At 38.2% G+C, this 17,754-nt stretch overlaps 1 protein-coding gene across 3 annotated transcripts; it reads left to right on the top strand.

Annotated features, from left to right (window-relative positions):
- Positions 1-809: 809 nt before the first annotated feature.
- Positions 810-17,247, top strand: etaa1b (ETAA1 activator of ATR kinase b). 3 transcript variants are annotated; one of them, XM_053620721.1, is made up of 6 exons: positions 810-1,122; positions 2,268-2,396; positions 13,138-13,205; positions 13,281-13,387; positions 14,044-15,338; positions 16,684-17,247. In XM_053620721.1, exons 2-6 carry the CDS (start codon positions 2,387-2,389, stop codon positions 16,806-16,808), a joined length of 1,605 nt encoding a protein of 534 aa, XP_053476696.1. In that variant the 5' UTR covers positions 810-1,122; positions 2,268-2,386; the 3' UTR covers positions 16,809-17,247. The 3 variants fall into 3 exon arrangements, with proteins under 3 accessions (XP_053476696.1, XP_053476695.1, XP_053476694.1); XM_053620720.1 differs by lacking the exon at positions 810-1,122 and adding an exon at positions 1,130-1,414 and having other exon boundaries at positions 13,290-13,387; XM_053620719.1 differs by lacking the exon at positions 810-1,122 and adding an exon at positions 1,130-1,414.
- Positions 17,248-17,754: the final 507 nt, after the last annotated feature.

The following is a 17,754-nucleotide window of genomic DNA, read 5'->3' as shown; positions in this document are numbered from 1 at the left end:
TTCAATGTAATTCTTGAAATTTGATGGGATGCGAAATATTTTTGTACAGTTTTATTATTTTATGAGTTGAACTTAAAAATAAATATTAATTATCATTCATTTAAACTGGTTTACTGTTTTCATTTTATTTGAATATGACCATTTTGAATAAATGAATTAAATATATAAACATTCATGTGGTAAATTAATAATGTCTGGGCCAAATCCAGTGCTTATCATTTCTATTCACAATAGCACATTACAATCTGTTTACAGTGTGTGGGCCAGATCTGGGCTGAGGACCCAGGCGTATACTGGGCCAGAACTAAAACAAGTATGTGGCACACAAGTGGGCCAGACAAGTTTTGCTATCTGGGATAAGTGCTAAAACGTGCTTTAAAAAAAAATGGAATGGCATTCCCCTGGCAGAGCAGCCCCAACGTGCACGCGGGTGCGAGGGCCCATTCATCGCTGCTTGCAGCTGTAATTTTTAATTGTAACTCACAAGATCCTCAATTCCTTCCTCACTTCCTTTACTTGCTTCTTAGATGCGAGGAGAGATGAATCGAAGCAAGTCAAATGGAATATCCTCACTCTGATCTATCGCACTGATTATTATGTGAAATGTCTGGGTTATTCAACAATGAATTAATATGAACAATACACAATTAACACATCTTTTGTGCAGCTTTGCATATCCAAACATGCAAGGATCAATTAACTACAGTACTCATTGTAGCATATTATTGTTTAATTATATTTCACGCAAAATTCCATCACATCGTCAAAGGGCTTTCTGTTTGACACTGTGGCAGAATTTATATGTCCGTCAGGTTTTTCGACAAGAAAGACTTCCGCATAGGATACACCTGTGTATCCTCGCTCCTAGATCCTCTGGAAGCTTCCTCGTTTGCAATTAGAGAATTGATATGTCCTTCAAGATGGTTGACTTCGATCAATTTCCGGGTCACGGGCTGGAGGAGCGATGAAACGGGGAAGCACCACTTTGAGTACTGAGAAGCACCCACGAGCCTTGTTCAAGGATAGTTTACGATCACGTATTATCTCGCGAGTAGATACAAGCTTGGTGCGGACCAACCAGAGACGTGAAATCATACGACGCGCTGGAAACATGGCCGCGCGGTGAGTGGATAGTGATACCACAACAAAGCTAGATAGCGCATTAAATAAGAAGTAACAAAAACTTGAACTCACTGAATCGAGTGTTTAATATTAACATTGTGCAGTGTATGTCTGTAATTACTAAACATGACAGACAAGAATACCATCGATACCCGACCTACAGCAGATGAGACCAAAGAAATTCGGAGCCGAGTTTTTAAGCTTTCCCAGAACAAATTCAAAACAAATAATAAATATGGACGGAAACAAACCCGCTGTCCATCATTGAGTGCCTCGCTGTATTATGGAAAAGGTAGGCTACCTTTAGCTAGCTAACGTGGCTAACAATGAGAAGGGAAAACCATTTTTCTCTCACATTTATTTTGTCGTAAAACACTTATCTGAAAGCAACGCGCAAAGTTTTACGTTAAGCTTTTCCTCCCATAGAAAACCGTTATAAAGAAAAAGCTTTGCGCGTTGCTTTAAGATTCTGGGTTCATCTTCTTGCCTGTATATAGTTTGCATCATCAATAAGGTGTATACTTAATTTGGTCCTCCAATATCACTGTCTTAAGCGTGTTAAGCGTTTTCTTTATAACGGTTTTCTATAGAGAAGAAAAAGCTTAACGTGATAACGCTTGCTGTCTATCCACTTGGATTACGGTGCCGTTGTCTTAGCAGCAGATAAGTATTTATGACAAGATAAATGTAAGAGAGAAATCGTTTTCCCTGCTCGTTGATTTAGTACATTAATGTATGTTAAGCATTTTAGAATGTCCCCAGTTTAGAAATGTCTCATTACAACACCATAATGGCTCAAAATTAACTGCATTTTAATGTCTTTTAAATGATATGCATGTGTGAGTGTCAGTCCCAGACCTGAATTGCCACAACTTTATAGAAATGTGTGTTTTACCTCTTAACACTTGATGTTCAGCCACTAAAGGCCTTGTAATTTGTTATTATGATAGTAAACTCTTCAGTAATTGGTTTCATTTTGTAAAACATGACTTACAAAGGTTCGAATTTCCTTTGTGATACCTAATACAGGTTATGATTGCATTCATTATGATCAGTGTATTTCCATAGCAAAACAAAAATAAATCTACACATGCAGCAAGCTTGTTGAGTAAACTTGACTGTTTTAGTCCTCTCTTTCCAAACAGATGTGGGGACCCCAAAACATAGATCAAGGATCAGATTTAATGGTTGCAGCAGTGGTGATTCCCAAAGTGAGGCAGAAGCTCTACAGGACATCATCTGGGATCCTGCTTCACCACCTCCAATGAGGAATGGCAAGTATCTTAGAAATGTTTACACGTGACCATTTCATTGGTCTGGTATTTGGATTGCATCTTATCGGGGGGGATTAGACTCGATGCCGCTTCACTGCTGCTACTTCCGGTGCAAATTTTTTAGCAGTGCACAGCTTACAAACTGCAGTTTTTTCATCAGCCACACAAGAGACGACATCTTTACAAAATCAATGTGTTTTCCCACCCTCTTTTTTTTGACAGGATATAATCGGCCCTGTGTATATATATACAGGATATAATAGGTGTGTGTGTGTGTGTGTGTGTGTGTGTATGTATGTGTGTGTGTGTGTGTGTATGTATGTATATATATGTGTGTGTGTGTGTGTGTGTGTGTAATATATAAGCCCAGCGCTGTAAATTCACTAACACGCTCTGGTTTTTGCTCGGATTCTGGCAGCCCCTCTGCACCGATGGTTCCATACTGCAGAATTGAGGTGGAAGGCGTAGGTCATCCGGGTATTTCTCACCTACTGTTTTATGAATACTGAGAATTCGGACAGACTACTCCTTTGGCCTACTGCGTTTCGTGTACTGTGTAGTAGGGGTATTTGGACGCAGCCATTCTGTCTGCCAATTTACAGAGAAATGCATCCAGTCTATTTGGGAGGAACATCATCATGCAGCAAGAAAATTTGTTATTTACTTTGTGTTATTTACTTTAAGGCTATCTGTTCCTATACTTTTGCTCAGCTAAAAGTTTGGTGATCTACCACCAGAGGTTCCATGTTCTAAGTTTTTTAACACATCTAAATGTAAATATTAGGAAAGGAAAGCTGAAATTCAGTTCTATTGTCTCCTTCATCTTTTGATCTCAAACCCAGATATTTTCAATGTATAGCAAAATCAAATGAATTGGCCTTGTTGTTCCAATACTTTCAGAAGGGACTGTATAATGAGAATAATTCCTCATGCTCTGAACTGATTTCAGCATTGTCCTCTGTTTCAGATGCTTCTTCCTCTATTCCACTATCAGCACATCATGTTATAAATCATGGCCATCTTCTTGCTCAGTGATATCATGGATTTCATAGACTGTGAACCTCCTTTTAGCCTTTGGTAGATTGAAATATGCAGAGAGGGTTGTGCGTGCATGTGTGTATGTGATGGAGAGAGAATAAACATTTCTGCAGCATCCTAAACAGCAGACTCCTCCATTTTCTCATGGACAGAAATGTCCTGAGTAAATGCCAAATTGGCTTCCAACCAAAATATCGCTCATCAGACCAAACAAAAAGCAGATTTCTTCCCTCAGAGTTATGAAGTGAGGCAGGGCTGTCGCTTGAGTCCCATGCTATTCAATATATACATAAATGAACTAGCAAGGGCTCTGGAACAGTTTGCAGCACCCAGTCTTACTCTGCTAGACACTGAAGTCAAATGCCTGCTGCTTGCAGTAGGGCTGCAACTAAAGATTATTTTCATAATCGATTAGTTGGCTGATTATTTTATTTTAGATTAATCTAATGGGGAGTGGGCAAACATTCAGTACCCTTTTTTTCACTTATTTAAAATAAAAATCACAAGCTGAGTGTTACAAATATAAACTTCAGACTAGGGATGTCACAATACCAAAAATCTAGTAGTCGGTACCGATACCACCAAAAGTACACGATAGTCGATACCACAGTGTGGTATAAAATTAAAAAAATAAAATTAAAAAACTCTCCTGGAGGACATCCTCCTCTGGCTGATACTGGCAAAGAGAGAGAGGGGGAGAGAGGGGGGGGGGGAGAGAGGGGGGGGGAGAGAGGGGGGGGGGAGAGAGGGGGAGGGTATTTTAGTTATCAAACACTGTCTGACAATGAGTCTCCGGAGGTGCACTCCTAAATGCGTGCACACACATACACCTTATACTCTGAATGCAAGCATTAGTTTAAATTCACTGATATGGTGGCAAGCCAAAACGATTTATTAAAAGCATGAACATTTGAATAATTATTAGTGACAGTAGCTACATTTTGCTGACAGGACACGGGCTAAACGGCGATGCATGGTGGCCCATTCTGAGGTAGTTTATAACATCGCAATGCTTTAGCGTCGTTAACAAATAACTGGCTATCGCAAACATGACATGGAGCATAACGTTAGCTGTTTTCACGGCAACAATGCCAGCTGCCTCAAACAGATATAATATAGGACCGTCTTTCAGGTGCTTCGCCAAATTCCAGGTCTTTCCTCACTTTGTTTGAAATGAACGATAGCATCGGTTGCACACCGGAAACCAAGACTAGCTTTCCTCTCAACGAGTCGGGGCGGAGCTAAATTTGTTAAGCTAAGCTAAACTTCTGTAGTTTTTCCCGTGTGCTTGTAGGCGTTCCTCTTCTTCTTCACCACTTGTGGACTGACTAAAACACTTGCACGTATTTGCTGCCCCCATCAGGTCCAGAAGAATCGCAACCTCTGTACTTTCATTACAAACGGTACTAATGCTACTGCAGAAAAACAAGTACCGTCACGTTTTAAGAATGTTGGTACTGAAGTATCGGTTCTCGTGACATCCCTTAAATATCCCTAGCGGCCTTGCATTACGTGTATATGTCATGCGCCGTCGACTAGGAAGTGGCTTATACTTCCGGTTAGTAAAAAAAAATCGCTAGTGTTCCTTTTGAAATTATATTACCTTTCTAAAATTCATATGTGTAAGTGTATAGTACGTCATTTGGGACACAACCTTAGTATTTACTCTCCGAGGCGTGTTTTCAGAGGAGAAGTAACGTAATTAGTAAATGTATCCCGTGCCGCACACAGACCAACTAATCGATAATGAGATTCGTTGACAACGATTTTCATAATTGATTATTAGCAGTTTTATCGATTAGTTGTTGCAGTTCTAGTTTGCAGATGATTTGGTCCTGCTGTAGAAGGTGGTCTACAGCAGCATCTAGACCTCTTGCACATCTTCTGTCAGACATGGGCTCTGTCATTTAACCCCAAAAAGACTAAAGTAATGATATTCCAACTTCAAATTAGACAACATGCCCTTTGAACACGCTCAGAACTACTCATTCCTCAATATAAACATCAGTAACACAAGAACTTCAAGAAGGCTGTGAACGACCTGAGAGGAAGAGCTTTTTACACTATTAAAAAAAAATCAAATTTGACATCCCAATCAGAATTTGGCACTAATTTAGTTAAATTGGTTCTAGAACCTATCATGCGCTATTTATGTGAGGTCTGGGGTCTGCTCACAAACGAAGAGTTCACTAAATGGGACAAACGCAGAATAGCCACTTTGCAGGAAGACTACTTTAAAAATATACTACAAGTACAATAAAAAAGCCCAAATAATACATGCAGAACAGAATTAGGACTGTACCTATTAAATAATAATTAATAATTAAAATTCAAAAAATTTAATTCCATGCCCACCTAAAAAATAGTGATACAGAGAGTCTCATTCACAAAGCCCTAAGATACTAAGAGCCAATCCAAAAGAGAAGCCCTTGCAGCAAGCTGGTCTTTGACTTTACAATCCAAAACAATCCAGCCAAACCCCAGAAGAAAACCCCAAATAGACCAAATCAAATTATTAAAACACAAAAAGAAAAATATCAAAAACACTGGACAGAAGCAACAGCTCAACAACTTAAATTAGAATGTTATCTGACATCTGTACAGACTCGGTGAACATAACGTTGCCATAATGATGGAGACACAAGACAGACCTGGCTACCAAAAGTGCTCCACTGCACACAAAATGAAGTGGAAACAGGACTGCACTTTTTAACAACATGCCCTTATTATACACAAATTAGGGAAACATATTTTGCCCACTTCACAGCCCATGAAAAAGACTTCAGTCTGATGCCAAGCATGAACAAACTCCCACACTTGCTAGAAAAAACCTCAGCAAGCTCAAACCTGGCTGCCAGGTTTGTGAAATCCTGTCACGACAAAAGAGTAACCAGTGAAACAGGACCACCAACCTCACAATAACATCAACACTTGTAAACATGCACAAAATGCTCAAACATTTGGGTAATAAAACACAATTGTGTGTGTAATATATATATATATATATATATATATATATATATATATATATATATATATATATATATATATATATATATATATTTTCTCCTTACTGCTATTATTTTATCAAACCTTTTTTTTATTATTATTATTGTGTAGATGTGTATGTCTGTAATTTAATGTTACCAGTGCTTTGGAAATCTTGAGTGAGTGTGAGAGAAATTTTATTAGCCATAATAAACTTCATCTGCGCTCTGATTCCCCTCTGTGCCATATTCTTCTTTGCCATTCTGAATTACAGGGTCAAATTTGATGCTGAACGGTATCTTTGTACCCAAATGGTGTAAAAACATCAAATTGGTCATCTTCATTTTTACACATTCATATCATCACTGTTGAGAAGGTTTCATGAAAAAAATTATAAAGGTTATAGTATTTTGAACAGGCACAACCATACATGGCTTATAGATCGCACTTTTTGGAAGATGAAAATTGAAAATTGGGCAATCCCGATAACTTCTCAACACTATTTAGAGAAGAAGTGAAGCAGCCTTTATTTGTCACATATACATTACAGCACAATGAAATTCTTTTTTCGCATATCCCCGCATGTTAAGAAACTAGGGTCAGAGTGCAGGGTCAGCCATGATACGGTCGGTGTCCCTGGAGTAGTGAGGGTTAAGCACCTTGCTCAAGGGCCCAACAGTGGAAGCTTAGCAGTGCTGGGGCTTGAACCTCCAACCTTCTGATCAGTAACCCAAAGCCTTAACCATTAATTCGTGTCTTTTTTTTCTTTTCTTTTCTCTTCTCTTTTTTTTTTTTTTTTTAAATTAACTATTCTCAAAAGTGGAGACCTCCTTATGATTGTTTTCATAAAACAAGATCCTTTGTTTTCTGTATCTCCAAATCAAGAACAAATCTGATGTGACCAGCTATAGGTCTGGTCAGGCTTGCAGAAGGTTTATTAATTATTTAGTCTACAAAATTAATAGCATAGCATTCATATTTTTCCATTAGTGAGTCTGTGCTAAAAATATAGGCTGTAAAAATACGGCAACCATATAGTCATATTTCAGCAACCCATAGCCGATTCCCGGTTGCCACCCTTGGCAACCGCTTTTAAAAGTTCGTATTGAGCTCTGCTTTTTGATTATTTTTGATAACCATGTGCATCCCTTTATGGCTACAATTTACCCATCCTATAATGGCTACTTCCAGCATGAAAGTGTGCTGTCCCTAAGCACAAGCTTAGTCTCAAACTGGTCTGGCACCCCAGTCACCATATCTGAATTCAATAGAGCACCTTTAGAATGTAGTAGATTAGGGGATTGGAAGAATGAATGTGCAGCTGATAAGTGTACAGCAATTATGTGATGCACTCATGTCAACATGGACCAGAATCTCAAAGGAATGTTTCACTTTGTGGATTACACACCATGAAGAACTGAGTCTGGGAGGAACTGCCCAGTATTAGTGTGGTGTTCCTAATAAATTGGTTGGTGATTGTATAGGTAATGGAGGTTTACTGTCAACATAGACATGGATTTTACTCAGCTCAACTGAGTACTGTGCATAGGAGAGGCACCATGTAGCTTTGACCTGGATGCTGATTCTTTGACACAGGCTATTCAAAGAAACTAGGATATTACTATGAGCTTTTTGTGTTTACTGGATAATATCATAGCAACACTAGAACTCAATTGGCTGAATTATTTCATTTGTTTTATTTATCCAGTGCTGTGAAAAAGTTTTTGCCCCATCCTGATTTCTTGTGTTTTTGTGTCTCGTACTAAATAGACATAATCTTCAAATGAAATACAAAATACAACAAAGGCAACCTGATTAAAAACACTATACAGGTTTTTATTTTTTAATTGAAGAAGTTATCAAAGTTATCCAACACACATAACCAATGTGAAAAACTAATTGCTTCATAGATTTGGAGAATCTGTGGGGGCAAATACATTGTCATACAGGCCCAGTTGGTATTGGATAACTTCTTTGCTACAATATATATTATCATTTAAAAACTGTATTTTGTGCTTACTCAGGTTGACTTGGTTTTATCTTAGATTTTGTTTTAATTTCTGAAACAATTTAATGAGATGTGCACAAAAACAGGAGAAATCAGGATGGGGAAAATACTTTTTCACAGCACTGTATGAACTAGGAATTTATGTTTTTGTTTTTTGTTTTTTCAGGATGGAAACTTGGCTAATCTATATTTATAAATGAAGTAGTAAAATGAAAATTACCTAACTATAGATTTCACATCACATAATTATGAGTATGGAAAATAATTTCATCGTTTACTCACTTTTGGCGTTGAATATATCTGAAACAAACAAGCTTACAGTCCCCTGTGAAAGTATTGGAATGGCAAAGCCAATTCATTTTATCTTGTTGTTCACTGAAGAGTTTGTTTCACATCAAACAGTGAATTTCAGCTTTCATTTCTTGACATCTGCAGTCTCCTTTGAAATTATAGGAATGGAAAAGCCAATTCATTTGTTTGATGTACACCGAAGACATTTGGATTTGAGATCAAAAGATGGATGTGAGGCAAGAGAGAGGATTTGGATCTAGATCTGTTAAACAACATAAAACAGTACAGGAACAGAAATCTTGTAGTAGATTAAAGTAAATAACACTTAATATTTGGTTGCATATGCCTGCAATAACTGCATCAAGCCTGCAACTCACCAAATTGTTGGTTTCTGATCAAGTCCTTTGTTAATTTGGCAGTGTAATGTGCAGCAAAACAATAATCCCAAATAAAGTTCCTCCCGATTAATATACATTGCTCTGTAAATTGTCAGACAAAATGTTCCTGTAAACTTCTGAATTCATTCTACTGCTACCATCGTGAGTTAAATCATCAATGAGGATTAGTGAGCCTGTTATAGAAGCAGCCATGCTAGCACAAGCTATGACACTACTTCTCCATGCTTGACCGATGTACAGGTACATCTCAAAAAATTAGAATATCATAGGAAAATAAAGTTTTTTTCCCGTAATTTAATTTAAAAAGTGGAACTTTCATATATTCTAGATTTATTACACAAAGTGAAATATTTCAAGCCTTTTTTTTGTTTTAATGTTGATGATTACGGCTTACAGCTCATGGAAATCAAAAATCCAGTATCTCAAAATATTAGAATAAAGAATATATAATACAAATGTCAACTTTCTGAAAAGTATGTTAATTTATGCACTCAATACTTGGTCGGGCCTCCTTTTGCACAAATTACTGCTGCAATGCGGTGTGGCATGGAGGCAATCAGCCTATGGCACTGCTGAGGTCTTATGGAAGCCCAGGTTGCTTTGATAGCAGCCTTCTGCTTGTCTGTATTGTTGGGTCTGGTGTCTCTCATAGACTACTTTTACATGGTGAGCAGTAATTTAATTATTGACCTTACTCTGAGTAAGATGATAATGTGATTAAGGTGTTTACATGAGTCGCTTTTAGAATACTCTTGTCATGTTCCCGTTTTACATGTTTTAGAACATAATTAGATTAGCAGCCTGCGTCATTACATCACCATGCCACGCCGTCCGACATCCCTCCAGAATTTCACGTATCAACATACAGTTCGTCTTCGTTATGGTACCGTATACAGTTTTGGGTGTTTCTATTTAATTTTTTTTACGAACGCTTTAAGTGCAGTTAATTATTTGTCATCCTATACGTGCTAATAGACAACTGCTTGAAGCCGTGGGCTGTGTCCCAAACCACATACTTACCGTCTATATAGTAGCCGAGATACATGTATTTTTCCCCACTACAGGCCGTAAAAGGTAAAACTGCCATGTCTGATCGTGTCCTGTCGCAAAATACGGTGAAAACTCACATGACGTTCATAATGTGATTAAGGTATTTACATGTCTGTATTACACGTCCATAATGCGACTAAAACAGGAGTACTCCACCTGTCTTAATTTGATTATTGCTTACTTCGAGTATGACCTTAATTAGATTAAGGTAATTAAAAATTGCTGTTTTACATGGTAGTTTCTTAATCAAAGTATGGTCTTAATCAAGTTAAGAGTGAATTATTGTTGTCCATGTAAATGCACTGATTGATTCTTTATGGGGTTTAGGTCAGGCAAGTTGGCTGGCCAATCAGGCACAGTAATACCATAGTCAGCAAACCAGTTGTTAGTAATTTTGGCACTGTGGGCAGGTGTCAAGTCTTGCTGGAAAAGGAAATCAGCATCTACATAAAGCTTGTCAGCAGATGGAAGCATGAAGTGCTCTAAAATCTCCTGGCAGCCAGCGGCATTTACTCTCGACTTGAGAAAACACAGCGGGCCAACACCAGCAGATGACATAGCACCCCAAATCATCACTGACTGTGGAAACTTCACACTGGACTTCAAGCAACTTGGATTCTGTGCCTCTCTACTGTGATGGTGGCAGATTTTTACTGTGTGGGTGAGGAGGGGCGGGGCGTCGAGGCGATGGAGTACTGAAATGTATATTAAATTTATATCACTATATAATAATAATAATAATATTTTATAGGCTTAAATTAAATAAAAATCTAAATATAAAAAAAATAAATGAGGCTTTATTTTTAGCACTTGCCTTGTTGTGTCATTCTCTTGCAATGAGAAACAGCCTGAGGGTGCTGTGGGATACAGTATTGTCCTGGGGAGAAGGAAAAGAAGTGGGAGGAGGAAGTGGAGAAGTCCACTTGGAGGAAGTGGAGAAGTACAGTCACACGTTTCTCTCTCGTTAGGCATGAATCCAAAATGTTCCCAGATCATCGATATAAGCTTTGGTTTCCCAACAAGTTCCATCACAGCGGCAGCACCCGAAGTGAAATCGAAGAATTCGCCTGACTGGATTTTGCCATGCTCAAACAAACCCGTGTCAAACTACATATAAGGTGTTTGATTAAGATTGCATAACCTGTGTATTAATATGAAATCTCCTGCCATATGGTAGGCTATAGATACAAATTAATATAGCAACTGTAATTATTATTATTATTATTATTATTATTATTATTATTATTATGATTATACATGTATACAAAGTGTTGTACTTTGTATTTGTCATAGTGCCCACTCAAGCAGAAACATTAACATGGGCGTGTGATGTGGCATCACTGCAGGTGGCACTGCATCTACCACCGCCGTGGTGCAGTTGTCATACTCTCCATTCTTCCTCCAGACTCTGGGACCTTGATTTCCAAATTAAATGCAAAATTTACTTTCTTCTGAAAAGAGGACTTTGGACCACTGAGCAACGATCCAGTTCTTTTTCTCCTTAGCCCAGGTAAGATGTTCTAACGTCTCTGGTTCAGGAGTGGCTTGACACTAGGAATACTGCAACACTGTGACATTTCTGTATTATAAATTCTTTATTTTAATATTTTGAGATACTGGATTTTTAATTTCCATGAACTGTAAGCCTTAATAATCAAGATCAAAACAAAAAAAGCTTGAAATATTTCACTTTGTGTAATAAATCTAAAATATATGAAAGTTCCACTTTTTGAATTAAATTACAGAAAAATAAATTTTCCATGATATTAAAATGTTTTGAGCTGCACCTGTATGTAACTTGTATGTTTTGGATCATGAGTCGATCGTTTCTTTCTCCACACTTTGGCCTTTCTATCACTTTGGTAGAGGAAAATCTTGGTCTCAGCAGTCCATACAACCCTGTTCCAGAACATTTGTGGCTCATTTTTGTATTTCTTTATGTATTCCAAACTGACTTTCTGATTTCTACTGCTAATGAGTGGTTTGCATCTTGTAATATGGCTTCTGTATTTTTGTTCTCAGTCTTCTTTGAACGGTAGATTGAGGGAGTTTCACCCTGTGGAGGTTGTTTGTCATTCCACTGACTACTGTTTTTGGGTTTTTCTTCACAGCTTTCATAATGTTTCTTTAATGAACTGCTATTGTTTTCCTTGGCCGACCTGTTCAATGTCTGGTTGTTGGTTTCTTTCATTTTCAGGACATTTCAAAATTGTTGTACAGGCCCAATGTATGCTCAATGGCTCTGATCACTTTTTCCCTCTTTTCTCAGCTTCAAAATGGCTTGCTTTTCTCACATAGACAGCTCTATGATTTTCATGTTGGTTTATCCTTTTTTAACAATAAATGCATTCTTCACAAGTGAAACCCAGGGTTCAGACCAAGAGTAGACATTCTGAGCTATTATTTGGTTAAACAGTCAATCTAATAGGGCACACCTGGGCAACAGTAAACACCCTGTCAGTCACATATTCCAATATTTTTGATCACTTGAAACATTGGGTGGTTCAAACAAAGGGTGCCATGTTCTAAATTTTTGAACAAATCTAATTGTAAATATCTGAACTCCTGATCTATCATCATTCATCGTTTGATCTCAAACCTAACTTTCTTCAGTGTATAGCACAAACAAAAGATTTGGCCTTGGCATTTCAATACTTTCAAAGGATACTGTATATGCCTACATGATGCCATTAATTACAAAAGAGAAACCTTTTGAGCCACCCTTTTCTCAGAAGATATTGCATTAATGGATCATGTAATCTTATTCTAGGTTTTCATCTTATGCCACTCGACTATGGAAGTGTCTTTATTTGCAGCAACCTGTAACTGTAACAAGCACAGAGGTAGCTTAGGCAAATTACCATGTCAGTCGGGAACTACTGTGTGGCAACTTGTTTGCATGTGTTGTTTTTGATGAAGTTCAAGGTTTGCCATACATAATTTCTTTTGCTCTGAATATTAATAACAGGAAGAGGAGCAGGAGAAAGTGTCAGAGTTGTGGAGATATCTGAGATTGTCAACAGAATTGCACCAAATGTAAGTAGCAACTCTTTGAAATGAAAATTGCACAGTGCCTACCATATTGATATAAGACCATGTTTGATGTCAAAGGATGAGAAGTCTGTGGATAAAGATTCAGTGCTTCAGTGGATTGGAGATACTGCTGTTCCTTGCACTCCAGAGATTCAGCAACCCAGAGTTCGGAGGTGCTCAGCACGGTCAGTATAAACTAGGGGTGTGAATCTGCCTCTGTTTCAATAAAACTCTGTGTTGTGTAGCTTTCCATAAAGTCTGAATCCAACATTTTCTGTAATTCTATAGGGGTACATGTTTTTGCAAAGAAAATAAGTGAATGCTTTGGTTATAGCCTTCGGCTTGCTAGAATTGTGGTGTAGCAAGCTCTGAAAGAAACTGTTAATAGTAGTAGTACCTGTTGCATCTTTAGCTGCAGCCAGGCTCCTCTCCAGTTAACATTACCTCATGCCACTTTTCTAGGTGTGTAGCAAGGTTTGTGGTGCTTCCATTGCATATAGCAATTATTCTGTTGAGACTTCCTGCTGAGATATTGTGTCAGAAGTATTTCCAAGTATTGATTTAATACTTAACATGCGCTCTCTCGCTCTCTTTCTCTGCCCTGTCTTTCTCACTCATTCACATGTGTGACTTGTGGGGTATCTGTCGATTTTTGATGGCAGTATTGGATTTTAACCATTTTTCTTTTCAAAACAGATCAGGCCAAATCGGAGACTGTTGGTCTGATTTTCTGATTCAATTAGTTTTTTTCATACCCCTAGTATTAATGTAATGTATTTATGGAAATTTGTGTGCTTGTAGTGACTTATTTACCAACTGACATTCTTATTCCTTTGTCAAGTCGGCAAAGTAACAATGTTGAGGACCTGATGAAACTAGCTAAGCAGTTTGACCTTAACATGACCCGCCAACACAAGGAAAGGATTCTTGAGAGTCTGCAGAATAGTGGGGGAACAAATTGTAAGGACTTGCACAAGCTCAACAAACTCACTGCCACCCACCCAGAATCGCACAGTAATGGGGCTTCCGCTGGAGAAGCCAAAGGACTAAGCCATGAGGAGGAGCTGCATGCTCTGTTTGATGGACCAACCCAGTACTTGAGTGGGAGACTAAGCCCTCCATCACCTAACTGTTCACAGGAGAGCAGGACTGAAAAAACAGCTACTCATGGAATGAGACCAACCACTTCAGACAGCAAGAATCTCCTTTATGATGCTCAGGTGTCAAAACCAGCCTTTGATGATGACTGGGAGAACGATGATCTTCTCAGTGACTTGTTTGTGCTAGAGGTGACTCAGAACCCTTGGAATATGAGCTCCTGTACAGCAAAGACCACTAGTCAGATAGGGTCTGCTGCTTCTATAAAATGTGAACCTATAATGGTAGCCAGTTCCTCTGAATCAAGCACCAGAGCTGGTTTACCTCAGTCTCACCAGATTACCAGTTATTACACTAGGTTTTCTTCAAAAATTAGCACCAGTCTTAGTACTTTCAGGTCAGATGGTCCTGTCCAGTCTGTTGCAATTAAGCAACTTCCAAAAACTAGCCCTGATTCAATCAACACAGATAGAAAGCAAAAGATAGTTATGACCAATGTTGACCCCGGAGCCAAAGATTTAGCCAGTTCAGCTGGAGCATCAGGGAAGGACTTGGTCTCTGTGTGGGGTGAAGCTGATGATGATGATGATGATGATGATGATGATGATGATCTGCTTTATCAGGCCTGTGATGACCTGGAGCAAATCTCATCCAGTCAAGAGCAGCAAAAAGACAAGAATACAACCAAGCCCTTATGTTCCTCACCTGAAGTACTTCCAACCATCACTACTAGTTCTTCAAGCATGAGTAGAAACAGCAGAACAGTTCAATCTCAGGATCCCATGAGCTACAAACAGCCTGTGTGTGTTTTTGCATGCTCACATTCAATACCGAGTACTTCAGGTGTTCATGGAAACAAGCAAAACTTGTATGAATCAGCTAGTGCTTCTCAAGTAAACGACGATCCTAAAAACAGCAGGCAGCAGTACCATTTCACTCAGCTGATTCCTCAGCCTGTTACAGGACTGTCTGGAGAAAACTCCCATCATTCCACATTCAAGAGGCATCAGTCTGACCCACGGGCATTGAGAAACAAAGGTAAGCATTCTACCACAAATAACTTTTACTGTGGGTTACTGAAATACTCACCATCCACATTATTAGGAACACCTGCACATTCATGCAGTTACCTAATCATTCAGTCATGACAGCAACACAATGCATAAAAAATGCAGATACTGGTCAAGAGCTTCAGGTAATGTTCAAATCAAACATCAGAATGGGGAAAAGTGTGATCTCTGTTACTTTAACCATGATATGGTTGTTGATAACAAATGGGTTGGTTTGAGTAATTGGAAAAACTGCTGTTATCCTGGGAATTTCACACACAACAGTCTCTACAGTTTATACAGAATGGTGTGAAAAATAAAAAACTTCCATCCTCTGAACGTGGCGTGTTGACAGGCTGAAACACCTTGTTGATGAGAATGAGCATGAGATCAAACCTTGAGGTGGATGGGCTACAGCAATGGAAGACCTCATCAGGTACCACTCTTGTCATCCAAGAACAAGAATCTGAGGCTGTCATGGGCACAAACTGGTGGTAGAGAGCTGAAAACTGGAAAAAGACCAGATTTTTCTTCTTTCTTCAGTTTGGGTGAGCCTGTGCTCATGATAGCCTCAGATTCCTGTTTTTGGCTGACAGAAGTAGATCCCAATGTGCTCTTCTGCTGTTGTAGCCATCTACCTCCAATGTTTTGTGCATGCTGAGATGCTTTTCTGCCATGGTTACGCCATGGTTGTAAAGAGTGACTATTGAGCTACTATAGCCTTCCTGGCAGCTCAAACCAATCTGGCCATTTTCCTCTGAGCTCTCATCAACAAGTTGTTTCCACCCAAAAAACTTGCTGAATGTTTTTTGTATTTTGCCCCATTTTGTGTAAACTCTAGATACTGTTGTGAGTGAAAATCCCAGGGGATCAGCAGTTTCTGAAATACTGAAACCATCCCATTTGTTACCAACATACATGCTACGGTTAAAGTCCCAGAGATCACATTTTTTCTTCATTCTGATGTTTGATGTGAACATTACCTGAGGCTCTTGACCTGTATCTGCATGATTTTTTTGTACTTCATTACACAACTTTATTTATGGACTTTAATGTTGTGAATTCTTTATATTTCCGGATTTCTTGAGTTAATACTGATGTCTGGTGAAAATTTCATGTGAATAGCCTCATCAGAAATATATTTACTGAAAAATAAGTTGACATGTCCAGTATTTATTTCCCCCACTGTATACCTATAGTTAACTGGGAATTTGCTGTTGTTTTTTTTTTTTTTTTGGTCTATTCACAAAAAAAAGAGACAGATTCTAGACTAGCATGCTGAGCAGCAAGGAAAATCTGCATTCTGTTGTTTTGTTCTCTGTTTGCTTCTGTAGTGTTTATTGCAGCACAACCAGCAGTGAAGTGCTCTGCTGCTGAAATTGAGAGGAAGAAGCAGGAGGCTATAGCAAGGAGGAAATTGCGACTGCAAGCCACTCAGAAGTCTGGTGCTCCCACATAACCCTCCACAGAGGAGCCTGACGTCTTAAAATGAATATCTGCCCTCTGACATCTAATGGAATAATTTTAGCTGTCTGATTCTGTTACACACTGTTACACACTTTTGCCATTTGACCTTTTTTCCCCCAATTATTTAAATTGCTCCACATTAAACCACCAGCATATTTCCTCATTATAAGCTGCTAGTTTGTGTGTAAATACTAATCAACCTTTTTTTTTTAAATAGTGTTCTAGAAAATGTTCTCTAATTTCTAGTCCATATAATTTCATCAACATAATGAGACAAAAGAGCAGTTATGAATCATTAAGAAATACAGTTCCGTCTGAAACTATTGGAAATGGCAAGGCCAATTCATTTTTATTTTTTTATTTTATTTGCTGTAGACATTTGGGTTTGATATCAAAATATTAATATGAGAAGAGAGCTTAGAATTTCAGCTTTTATTTCCTGAGATATATATATATATATATATATATATATATATATATATATATATATATATATATATATAAAATATAGGTGTGTTAAACAGCAAAGAATATAGCACATTTTGTATCAGACCACCCAATTTGTAGGCGAGCAAAAATATTGCAACATGTGACTGACAGGTGTTTCTTGTTACCCATGTGTGTCCTGTTAGATTGGTTGTTTAAATAATAATTAGCTCTGAATATCTACTCTTGGTTTTAGCCTTCAGTTTCACCTGTGAAGACTGCATGTGTTGTTAAAAAGGATAAACCAACATGATCAGAGAGCTGTATATGGATGAAAAGAAAGCCATTTTGAAGCTGAGAAAAGAGGGAAATCAATCAGAGGCATTGCACAAACATTGGGTTTGCCAGTACAACAATTTGGAATGTCCTTAAAAATAAAGAAACCACTGTTGTACTGAGCAACATCCATCGAATGGATCAGCCAGTGAAAACAACAGCAGCTGATGACAAAC

The sequence above is a fragment of the Ictalurus furcatus genome, chromosome 3 (genome assembly GCF_023375685.1).
Source record: "Ictalurus furcatus strain D&B chromosome 3, Billie_1.0, whole genome shotgun sequence".
Classification (NCBI taxonomy): domain Eukaryota; kingdom Metazoa; phylum Chordata; class Actinopteri; order Siluriformes; family Ictaluridae; genus Ictalurus; species Ictalurus furcatus.
This window is presented reverse-complemented; position numbering and strand designations above follow the sequence as displayed.

What these genes read in the sequence shown, in the direction of transcription:
- etaa1b (XM_053620719.1), top strand. Translation starts at nt 1,249, where the DNA reads ATGACAGACAAGAATACCATCGATACCCGACCTACAGCAGATGAGACC. An exon ending in CTCGCTGTATTATGGAAAAG is followed by an intron (nt 1,415 to 2,267) that starts GTAGGCTACCTT and finishes CTTTCCAAACAG; the next exon opens with ATGTGGGGACCCCAAAACAT. An exon ending in ACGGGCATTGAGAAACAAAG is followed by an intron (nt 15,339 to 16,683) that starts GTAAGCATTCTA and finishes TTGCTTCTGTAG; the next exon opens with TGTTTATTGCAGCACAACCA.